Consider the following 12,497-nt stretch of genomic DNA (forward strand, 5'->3'; position numbering starts at 1 on the left):
CCCCTCTGTCAATGGTTCGCTTCACCTCCATGGAGAAGGTTCCTGTTTTTCTGTTCACCATGGCGTTCCTCAGCTTTCAGAAATAATAATAATAATAAAAACAAACACATCAGTGATACAACATGAATTAATAAACAATCTGGTCAGTTAATATAATCAGAGAGACTGGAAAGCGTTTATACATAATGGTCGGTGTCCTCCCACTCCACCTCGGACAGTTCCACACTGCTGTAATGGGCCTTCCGTCTGCGCTGACCCACCTGGTACTGAACACACACACACACACAGTTTAGCTTTTAAAGAGTGTAAAGTAATAAAAGTCAGATTATACGTCACACAACGTCCACAAGGTTAAACAGGATGAATCCTCAGTGACAGGAATCTGATGGTTCCAGCATCTCTCACACAGATTTGCTTTTGTGTTCCAGTATTAAACTGTAGATATTATGTTAATATAATAAAATATCACAATTTATTTGTAAGTACCTGAAGGTTTTCTGCTGTCATTTGAAAGTTTGTGATACTTGTATATATATTTATACAATCTAAAAATAATGCACTAACATGATGCTATACTAACAAAAACGATCAGTTATCTCACCCAACTCAAGTCCTGCGGTTTCAAATACACTATACTTATGGCCAAAAGTATTTGGACGCCTGACCGTGAGCTTGTCGGACGTCCTGTTTCAAAAACAAACAGAGCGACCGCTGTGTGATCCTTCCAGCTAGAACAACAGCCGCTCTTCTGAGAAGCTTCTCACACGACTTGTGACTTGAAGTGTGTCTGTGTGTGGGAATTTGTGCCCATTTGTGTGTCGGTTGATGGTGATGAGTCTTTATACAGGACAGGAACTTCCCTAAACTGTTGCTGCCAAGTCATAAGCATGTTGTTTCCTTTATATACTTGATTAAATACACCTGTTAGCAACTGTTGTCTGAAACATGTGAATTAGAAGAATTAAAAGGGGCGTCCCAATACTTTTGTTAATATAGTGTGTGGTTCAATATCTTGTCCTGGCTGGTTCACTAATTATGAATGAGGTAAATTCCTTGTAGAGTAAATGTAGGTTAGTTAGCTTAATTAATGTGTTAATTAGGTATAACTGAAGGGTCGAAGGCTGATACAGTACATGGGGGGTCTCATCTAACCTGTAGCCACATGAATTTAGTTGATTAAGTTGGATGTTTAGTGTCTGTGCATCATATTTTATTATATTTAATGTTACAGAAGTAACCTAATGTCCTAACTGTACCTTTTACCTGTCATTTGTTAAAGGTGTGTAGAAATTAAAGGTGTGTTGAGCAGTTCTAGAGAATGATCACACAACTTGGACACGATACACACATCGACAAAACACTATACAGTAACGAGAAGCCTGTATAGCCAACACACACACACACACACACACACACACACGTTAAAACACATGTACACACACACTCAGCATGGTTGAGTGTAGGCTGGTGTAACACTTACACTACCACAATAACAGATATACACACACACACACACACACACACACGCTCACGCAGTCACAGCACAGCGACCGGAGGTCAGGACGGGACGGGTCTCTGTGGTTACCTCGGCTCTTAGCTCAGGCCTGGCGGCCGCCTGAAGGAGCTTTTCACTCCTGCATGCAATACATCAAAGGAAAAGGATTCGCATTACAAAACTACAACTCCCAGCATGCACCTGCCTGCAGTGTAAACTTGTCAGAGTGAGAAACAGGTGAGCCTGGTAATACAACGAAGCTCTGGAGCTTTCTAATGTGGATTCAGATCAATATTGTAGAGCACGCTGTGTGTGTGTGTATTGCTTATCATTTACAACGTACCAACATCATCGGTACCATAGGCTAACATTTTAGAAACCTAGCTCTCTCTATATAGACACATTCTATGAGAAGAGGGCGTGTCTAAATTCTTAGCTTCCTTAAAATGCTTCTACTGACGCGCCTTAATTCTGAGTGATGATCTGACTGAATAACGAGGGAGCGTCCGACACCTCCTCAGTGCTGAAGATCAATCCCAGCATTCAGTGCGGCACGACTTCTCTCACAAAAACTACAAACATGGTGGACGAATAGAAAGTGGAGCAACTAACAGAGTTTTCTTCACATGTAAATAAATTATCGTTGATGTTTAATCTGTATAAATGTGTAATTATACGAGTGTTGTTTATTTGTAAATTCGGGTGTCAGGGACAGTTTTTGGTACACGAAGGGAGACGTTAGCTGGCGTGCTAACGTGCTGGGGTGATTTAAAGTAGAGCGTCCTAATAATCTGCCTTATGAGCTCCAGGTCTTATTAGAATCCTCTCGACTGAGGAGCTGATCAGGGAGGTAGAGGGAGCAGGGCGGGTCACCAGGTTTTCAGCCGGTTGCAAAAGTGTTTATAGTGTAGGCTGCAAAAAAAATGGAATACAATATAAAATGTGCTCTCAACAGCTCAGAGGGACTGTGTAAGGTATTACATGCTGCCAAAAGGAAATATTGCCTACATTTACTTACATTATACATCATTATGGACGTGGTTTTGTGCAACTAGTTACCCAAAATAGGTACCCAAACATTAAGCAAGAAGTGTAATTGATACGCAATACACTACACATGCAGCTCTTTTGCAGTGGCGGTTTTAGACATAACCACAGTTTATGCACTGATATACCTGTAATGCAGGATGTTCATTCCTTACCAGATGTCGCAGGTCTGGGTGCATGAGGATGTAGCCGTTATTGGTGACAGCGAAGGCGTAACCGTGTATTCCCAACTGCAGAAAAAAATAATAATAACGTTTATAATAAACAGCATTTAGCAGATACTTTAAAGTGACTAACAGTGTACTGTACAGTCTAAGCCCAACAGTGGTAACCTGAGAGTAGTGGGGTTTGAACCAGCAACCTTCTGATAACTAGTCCTTAACTGCTAGGCTACAACTGCCGAAAAATCTGATTGTTCCAGCACTGCTGCTGAGCGGTCGTGATAATTAGGATGAAGACGGCCGGTACCTTATGTTTAGGGACGATCTTCATCAGGTCCTGAATGGGAATATCTATCCCCACCACACCCAGGAGAATGCCCTGGTTCTTCTACAAGACAAATGAGACAAAGAAAAGACTGTTAGATTCTCTTTAAATCATTTTATCACTAAATAATTAAAATAAAAAAATTTTTGTCATAAAAACATTGGAAATTTTATTTGTTTTTATATTTGTAATTTAAATACATATACTTTACTTTACTTTATACTACATTATAATGCTGTGTAATTACTTTCAACTGATTAAGACTATAGCTGGTAGCATCTCTGTGCCCATACGAATTACTGCACTCAGTACTCTGAAGTACACTATGTGGACAAAAGTATCGGGACGCCCCTTCTAACTATTGAATTCATGTATTTCGGCCACAACAGCTGCTAACAGGTGTAATAAATCGATTATATAAGGGGAATCATGTGGCTCCAGCTTTGCAGAAACAGTTTAGGGAAGGTCTTTTTCCAGTTCCAGCATGACTGAGCTCTATAAAGACGTGAAGAAGTCCTGACCTCAGCCCCACTCAACAGCTCTGGGATGAATGGGGCGCAAATTCCCATACACAGACACACTTCCAAGTCTTGTGAGACGCTTCTCAGAAGAGCGGCTCTTGTTCTAGCTGAAAAGATCAACATCTTACAAGCTCATGGTCGGGCGTCCGAATACTTTTGACCAAATAGTGAAGTTAACGCCCTAGGATTCGAGTCGAGCGAGATCACTGAATAAACATTAGATAAAAAACTGTGACCTGATTTGTCTTCATCTCACCGTCTCGTTTCTGGTGCTGAACACCGGCATGGCTACTGTGGTCATCGGGTTCGGGTCTTTCTGTGCTGCAAGCTGGAGAGAGGTGGGGAAAACATATAAATATATATTTTTATTAATATACATCAGTGACTTTTCTACAAGTCACTAATTATGATCTTTTGCACTTTAGGTTTGTAGACACAAAAAACCAGGAATCCTTTATTTAAATGCTGTTCTTATAGAAGCTTTTTAACATGTGCATCACTGAATAAACATGTATTTTATATATCTGTAAAATAGTAGACAGAATTATATGTTCGTCTCTCCTAACATCACAGCGATACGAGATGCTGCATCTTCATACGTTTACTGCACAAAATTAAAAAAAAAAAAAAATAAATGAAAGTCACACTAACAATTCTAAGTGTTGTTTCTTCCATCGTCATTCGTAATAGCCTCGTGTACTCGCTCCTCAATCTCTCGAAATCATTTTCCTTCAGTGGAAATGAACTAATGTACGTTCGGGCCGGAGGAGATAGCGTTATCTTTAGAGCCCGCTTACAGAAATCCCCCAGAGTGCACTCAGCGAAACGATCCCTTGTGCCTCTTGAACCCTCGTTCTCCTTCACACCGCCCCAGCCCTCGTCCCTCGCTCCTCGTCCCTCGCTCCTCTTGACTCTGCTGTCAGGTTTATTACAGCTTCGGGAGATAAAGGCCAACGATCCACGACGTGATGAATGGTGTGTCACACTGGCCGAGGTACGACGACCGTACGCAGGAGGACAGCCGAGCCTCGGGGACAGTGTGTGTGTGTGTGATAGTGGGAACATTCAGATGCTCATGCGTGATAAAGTGTGTGTGTGATGATGAGGTTTATCAGCTGTACGATAGATAGCTCAACACTTTTTTATTTTCACCTACTGCTAAACTGAAACCCGATCCGTCTGTAAAGCGCGCTGTTGGAAGCATCATACATTTATATATACTGTCTAAGCAAGTGAGAGTTAAGGGTCTTGCTCAGGGGTCCAACAGTAACAGCCTGGCAGTGGTGGGGCTTGAACCAGTGACCTTTTGACTACTAGTCCAACCTGCATCATATAGCAGTTTAGGGCTGCATTGTTGCATTCGGTCTTGGTCGGCATGCAAACTTAAGATAACACGACATTTTGAGCTGTACTCGGGCATCTAAGGCCTAAAAGATCGAGACAGTGAGCCAAAAACAATCCCAGAACGATCCTATCAGCGTCAGAAACTCAAATCGGCTCTATTGTTCCGCCGACAAGGTCCTAATCTGCCGTTTTCCATCTCCGGCTGCACTGACGTGGGAGGAATGATGCAGCAAATCCTCACAGATTGTTCCAAATGCAATTTCATTAGTACTTCTCTGCACTTTCAAAGGAATCTAAATGAAACGCCTCTGCATTGAAATACGAACTGTAGCGAGTAATTAGCATTAAAGTCTATTTATTTAGACTGGCTCAGTGTTAGGTGGCACAGGGTGGCACAGCGAGGATGATTGATGAGGCGTCCTTGGTTCGTACGCACATTTTCCTCTCACAATACCTGAGCCAATTACTCAAGTTCAATTACTCGTTTGACGCCGCGTCCTGTCACCTCACCTGCGCTCTCGTTTTGAAACGATGTGTTTTTTAACGACTGTGGATGTTAGGAGTAACAAACCAAGATCAAACCATAACATTAAAATGAATCACATTAAACGCCAGGCTTTATATTCTTATATTCTTATATTCCTTATACAATGTGTACAAAGTCTAAATGTTTTACCTTGTGAGCCTGAGCAAGCTACAAAGAATAAAAAACATTTCAGATTAGTAACATCATCAGTAAACACACACACACACACACACACACACACACACACACACACACGTTATTCATGCTAGAGTTGATAGAGGGTGGGGAAACCAGACTTAATGAAGCTATTAATGTGCAATCATACACACAGTGGAGGTGCTGGAGAAAACCATTTACATCCTTTCAACAACACACACGATCACACACACACACACACACACACACACACACACACACGGACATCAGAGACACACTTACACAGCTTAGAGACAAATTAGGAAAAATAAAAGAGCAATTAAAACAAGCTTGAGTTACAAACACACACACACACATAGTGGTGCAATGTAACATACAAACACACATACTGGTGCAATGTAACACACAGTAGTAAAGTGTAACACACACAGTGGTCTAATGTAACACACACACACACACAGTGGTCTAATGTAACACACACACAGTGGTCTAATGTAACACACACACAGTGGTAACCTCTTGCGACCTTGTGGTCTCATACGGGAACATTACATGTTGACCTGTTGTCCCCATTAGTGGACACTTTTGTCTGCCATCTAGTGGTAACAAAAGTACTAGACAACAAATAAGGTACACACGCAGTGAGGTGTAAAAGTCCTGGCGAGGTGAACTTACCGCCTGATCCACGTAGGCCTCCGTCCACACCGTGTCGTGCTCGTGGTCGATGACTTTCGGACGGCTCATGACGTGAAGGTACCTTATAACGTTCTCCTGAACGTCCGCCAGCGTGGAGATCTGACTGAAGTAGCCTGCACACACACACACACACACACACACTGTACTAAACTGGCCCTGCACCCGACGTTTCCAGGTCAAATCCACCACAACCAAAACCAGAATGAGGTTGCTGAGGTAAAAATAAATGACTGAATGTTTTTCACTTAAAGGTGTGATGGTAAAGAACCATTATAAGAGTGTGTGTGTGTGTGTGTGTGTGTGTGTGTACCTTTATTAGCACATGCCATCCACTTAAGGTTATCAGCGAATGCTGACTCTCGTCCGATCAGGTAGGGAAATATTCTCACCTGAACACAGAAAAAAAAACAGCAGGTCTTTAAACACAATTTACTTTTTCTTTTCTCTGTTGCCAAAACAGCCCTGACCCGTCGGGGCGTGGAGTCTGACACCTTTCTATCCGAACCAGCATGAACCTCTTCAGCAGTTTGAGCTACAGTAGCTCGTCTGTTGGATCGGACCACACACCCAGCCTTCGCTCCCCAAATGCATCAGTGAGCCTTGGCCGCCCATGACCCTGTCGCCGGTTTACCACTGTTCCTTCCTTGGACCACTTTTGATAGATACTGACCACTGCAGACCGGGAACACCCCACAAGAGCTGCAGTTTTGGAGATGCTTGGACCCAGTCATGTCAAACTGGCTCAGATCCTCACGCCCGCCCATTTTTCCTGCTTTTAACATCAACTTTGAGGATAAAATGTTCACTTGCTGCCTAATATAACCCCCCCCCCCCACACACACACACACTAACAGGTGCCATGATGAAGAGATAATCAGTGTTCTTCACTTCACCTGTCAGTGCTCATAATGTTATACCTGCTCGGTGTATATCAATGATATAGCATCAAGCCAAGCCATCATCCACAATCAGGTCTCAGTACATGTACTTGGCAGAGAGAGGGGAGGAACATTATTAAACAATAGGAAGATCCTTTAGGTTTTAAAGTATAAGATCTTAAGTTCCCAAGTCTTAAAATGTGACTAGTGAACGTTTAGAGAAGAGCTCAGATTGTCTTTATTTATTTAGTATTAAAGAAAGAAAAACATAATGGCAGGAAATAAGGTAGAACTGTATAAATAAAAGAAAGAATAAATGAATTGATATTTCTGATTACAGCTATAAAAGCAGAATTAGCATTTATAATCAGTATGCTGTCTCTAATACATCACTTCCTCTTCAGTTCAGTAAACGTGAACAGTTGTCGTTTTGGTGACAGACGTTCCCGGGAGCCCGTTTGGGACGGAACCATCTGACAGTGATTTCTCCACCGCGGCGTTTTGGCTGTGCAGCCTGTGGGGCGCGTGAACACGCCGACACCGTCAGCGTTTCTAACACATTAGCAAAGCATTTCAACACACACACACACACGAGTCAATTTCTCAATGTGTCACACAAGAGCAAATGTACCAGCCGTGCAAAATCTTGATTATCCCCATCAGAAGCGAAAGAACATTAAGAGAAACAAATTAAATGTATATCGCTGAACCGTATGTACACAAAGCTTTATCTGTTCACGTCCTTCGTTTGTTTATTTCCATAATTCAATATTTACGAGTCCTGTGTTTATGTTCCCAGTCATACAGTCAAGGCCGGAACCATGAACTGAACACTGGGGGGGCATTCCTGTATTAACAACTGATGTGAACACTGACAGATCCTAAAATTATGGAAAGCTATAGTATATGTGTGTGTGTGTGGGGGGGGGGGATGATTATTATTACTTTCCTAGGCACTTAGATGGCTTGGTTAGAATCTCAGCTATGCTATTGACCAGCCAGGCATCTACACAAACGTGATTGACTATGTCTGAGTATTGGGAGGGTAGGCGAAGCCCTACAATGAATTGGCGACCTGTGTTTCACAACCCCGACCAGGATAAAGCACTTGATAAAAAAGCACCAAGTGTTTCCCCGGGGCTCTGTACTCCCAGTGTATTTCCTGGACGCCCGTGTCGGTGCGTGGTGGACGTACCTTCCTCTCGGGCCAGTTGTACTTGGCAAAAACATCGTCGTACATTTTGGTGGCTCCGTCCGTCACCAGCATGATGGCCTGACTGCACACGCTGCCACGACCCGCCTGGTTAAACTACACACACAGAGCACACGCCTGCATTTGTTTATTATTCTAGTAGCATAACAGTATCAGACAATATTTTGTTTCATCTACAGTTGAGGCAACTTATTAATACAGCAAGATTATAAATGTAATAAGTTGAACAGGTAAGAGGATAACTAGAGCACAAAAGTGCTTGAAATGAAAACTGCTGTTACAGCAAAAAAGACAGAATCTGTTCTTTTATCCTCTGTGAAACTGGTATCTTCATGATAACTCATCAATGTGAGCTGAAAGGCTTGGACAGTTGGTTTGTATCCCAGTTGTTTGCTTTATCACTCTGCTAAAAAGTTTAGAGAAGAAAATAAGGCTCTCCAAACAAAGAAACGAGTACATCATGCATACTGTGACGCGTACAGGAGGCTCCATGATGTTTTGGGGTTGCTTTGCTGCCTAAGACACTCAGTGCACAAAGTAAAAAAGCACTTATACAATCAAAAAACTATCAGGGCATATCAATGTGTCAGAAAAGGTGGGCCTCAGGAGCACTTCAAGGGTCTTTCTAAAGGAAAAATGACCCAAAACAGGTATCAAACAAGTGGTCAAACTTGCTTACTAGACCTTTTCAGAATTACAGAAAAGGCTTCCATTGCTTCCAAATTATTTAGGGTACCAATATTTTTACCCATGGACATTAAAAATGTGAAAATGTGAGTGTTTTTTAAGTAGTTTACAGGACACCAATATTTTTGGCTGCATCTGTATGCTGAGCTGTGAAGCCGATTTACTCAAAGTTTCTACCATCCATCATCTATACGTTTTTATGGGGACGAATGTGTGTGTGTGTGTACGTATGTGTGTGTGTGTGTGTGTGTCATCTTGCCCTCAGGCGTCACTTTTGTGGATATGAAAGCCTTGATAATCGCAGGGTGTCCACAGCTCAGTGTGATTGATCGTTAATCTGATGGATTAAGATCTATAACCGTAATTAAGTCACTTATTGACCCATGACGGACAGAAGGAGAAAACAACCAGCACTGACACACACACACACTCACATTTAAACACACACACTCACATTTACACACGTACATTTCTTTTAACGTTTCCAGGGTCCATCCATTAAAACATTAGATCACATACCCTACTGATGACCACATTCATTCCTTTCTCTATTCTCTCTTCTTCCTCTATTAAAACTTTCTCTTTCTGTACTGTTCCCTTCCTTGTTCCCCTCCTCTGTCCACGTTCTACCCCCCACTGCCCCCCACACCTCCCCTCACCGCCCCCCTCCATACAATCTGAGAAAGAGAGATAAAGCGAGTTTTACCACTATCTCCTCCTTTCTTCTGCCGGCCCGTTAATCAGTGATGTTAATTACTGCTATTAATCACAGCGAAGCAGCGACAACACACACACACTCTTACAAATGCACTCTCACAGTGCGCATATTACATTCACAAATCATAATTTACACGTTTTTACAGTGCGCACGCTTGTAGAGCTCATGGTATGATTATGAATCACTGAAGTCACTGTGTATGAACATCACCTCGTTTAGGACGGTAAAGGCTTCGGTCAGAGCATCTCCCAGCAACCCCATACCTTTCGCAAACAGTCGGTCGAGGTGGGCACGAAAATGCTGGGAAATAAAGAACGGGTCAGACGTACTGCATTTCCTCTTATAATAATAATGTGTTTATTATAGTAGGTAAGGTAGGGTTAGATAAGGTTAGGGAGGGAGGTAGGTAGGTAGGTAGGTAGGTAGGTAGATATGTGGGTAAATAGGTAGGTACGTAGGTAGGTAGGTAGGTAGGTAGGTAGGTAGGTAGGTAGATATATAGGAAGGTAGATAAGTAGGTTAGAACCAATAAAAAAGACAATAAATAGATGAATGAATGGATGATGGGATGGATGGATGATGGATGATGGTTGGATGGATGATGGATGATGGTTGGATGGATGCATGGATGGATGGATGAAGGGATGAATGGATGAAGGGATGGATGGATGGATGGATGGATGATGGTTGGATGGATGAATGGATGAAGGGATGGATGGATGGATGGTTGGTTGGATGGATGGATGGATGGATGGATGGTTGGTTGGTTGGTTGGATGGATGGATGGATGGATGGTTGGTTGGTTGGTTGGTTGGATGGATGAATGGATGAAGGGATGAATGGATGAAGGGATGGATGGATGGATGGATGGATGATGGTTGGATGGATGAATGGATGGATGGATGGATGGATGGATGGTTGGTTGGATGGATGGATGGATGAATGGATGGATGGATGGTTGGTTGGTTGGTTGGATGGATGGATGAATGGATAGATGGATGGTTGGTTGGTTGGTTGGATGGATGGATGGATGGATGGATGGTTGGTTGGATGGATGGATGGATGAATGGATGGATGGATGGATGGTTGGTTGGTTGGTTGGATGGATGGATGGATGTGAACACTGTGACACACTCACATCTTTATTGGCTTTGTCGGCCTGCACCAGCGTACCGTTCAGACATGGTTCCACGTAATGAATCTCCTGATTGTACTGAAAACAGAGAGCAGATAGAACATGTTATTTATTCTGTTTAAATATTTCAGGCTTTATTTATTAATCCCTATTATTATCCCTAATATTATTATTTAAACAAATTATGTTCAACACTTTTCATTCAGAGCTTTTTAAACCAAACGTATTTGATGTTCTACTGCATTTGATTGCACTCTAGTTCCCATTTTCACTGGAACCCATCCCAACATCCCAGCATTTCCAGCATCAGTGAATCTTCCTGCACTACACACAGCTATGATGTTGAAGAAGTCGTCGTCCCCCAGCGTGTCCAGAATGGAGGAGACGGTCTGTCGGGCGATGGTGAGCCGGAGACCCTTCATACTGCCGCTCACGTCCACCAGAATCACCACGTCTTTGGGGGACGTGGCCGCCTGGATGTACCTGAGGAGCAAAATCAGGGGGATGTTAATGCGCTGATTCATTTAAACTGGTTAGTATCGATGTTTACTAATTACTGTCAGATTATTAAACTCTGAATGAAAATGGGTTCGTCCTCCATCCTCTAGTAATTACTAGTTCATGTCTGGTTTTTAGATGTATCCTGCTCCTGTTGGTCCGTTAGACATTTTAGTACAGAATGAACATGAGGAAAGGTTCGTCTCATACCATTTTCTGTTTCGGCAGTCGAACGCGATGACGCCGTGTTCATCAGGATGCCATTTTGCACCTGTTAAATACAGGAAGAGAAAAAGATCAAACAGAGTCAAAAGTTTATAGACACTTTTATGAGATGAGATAATAGGAGACAATATTGAATATTACACTGATCCATTACTGTGACTGAATAATTTAAACACAAAACTTATTTTCATTATTATTGAATATTATTGTGGGTTTTTCTCAACTCTGTGTGTCAAAAATTTACATACAGCAACTTTTTTATCTTAGTTTCCTTCAGTTTATCTGGTATCTGCCAGTCTGTACATTCATCATTGCGCTGTGGATCATTTATTTACTGCACCAACAGTCTCAATATTTACAGGTACTTGTAGTATAGGTTGTTCCAGTATCCTACGTATCCTACATATATGTGTAGTGCTGTTACTGTTAAAGTATCTACAGTATCTAGATCAAGATCTTATTGGTTTTAATTATGGCTGACTACAGTTGATGACTATTGTGCCCATATAAATAGGATTACAAAGCATGCTATATAATATTACAAAGCATGCTATATGGCCACAGGTTTGTGGTGTTTCAGTGTACACCGATTAGACATAACATTATGACCACCTTCCTAATATTGTGTTGGTCCCCCTTTTGCAGCCAAAACAGCCCTGACCTGTCGAGGCGTGGAGTCTAACACCTTCCTATCAGAACCAGCATGAACTTCTTCAGCAGTTTGAGCTACAGGAGCTCGTCTGTTGGATCGGACCACACGGGCCAGCCTTCGCTCCCCACATGCATCAATAATGCACCCTGTCAGCGGTTTACCACTTTTGATAGATACTGACCACTGCAGACCGGGAACACCCCACAAGAGCTGCAGTTTT

The 12,497-nt window shown here is 42.3% G+C and overlaps 1 protein-coding gene across 1 annotated transcript in view; it reads right to left on the reverse strand.

Annotated features, from left to right (window-relative positions):
* cacna2d3 (calcium channel, voltage dependent, alpha2/delta subunit 3) overlaps window positions 1–12,497 on the reverse strand; it is a 36,774-nt gene that overhangs the window by 9,150 nt on the left and 15,127 nt on the right. Inside the window, exons 7-19 of the mRNA XM_062986328.1 lie at window positions 11,611–11,671; window positions 11,235–11,385; window positions 10,906–10,980; window positions 9,978–10,067; window positions 8,345–8,458; window positions 6,582–6,660; window positions 6,251–6,384; window positions 5,570–5,587; window positions 3,806–3,877; window positions 3,011–3,091; window positions 2,698–2,772; window positions 183–266; window positions 2–73 (exon numbers count right to left, since the gene is read on the reverse strand). Coding sequence (XP_062842398.1) covers window positions 2–73; window positions 183–266; window positions 2,698–2,772; window positions 3,011–3,091; window positions 3,806–3,877; window positions 5,570–5,587; window positions 6,251–6,384; window positions 6,582–6,660; window positions 8,345–8,458; window positions 9,978–10,067; window positions 10,906–10,980; window positions 11,235–11,385; window positions 11,611–11,671 — 1,106 coding nt within the window. The remainder of the gene's footprint in view (window position 1; window positions 74–182; window positions 267–2,697; window positions 2,773–3,010; window positions 3,092–3,805; window positions 3,878–5,569; window positions 5,588–6,250; window positions 6,385–6,581; window positions 6,661–8,344; window positions 8,459–9,977; window positions 10,068–10,905; window positions 10,981–11,234; window positions 11,386–11,610; window positions 11,672–12,497) is intronic.

This window comes from Trichomycterus rosablanca, chromosome 24, assembly GCF_030014385.1.
Source record: "Trichomycterus rosablanca isolate fTriRos1 chromosome 24, fTriRos1.hap1, whole genome shotgun sequence".
NCBI lineage: Eukaryota > Metazoa > Chordata > Actinopteri > Siluriformes > Trichomycteridae > Trichomycterus > Trichomycterus rosablanca.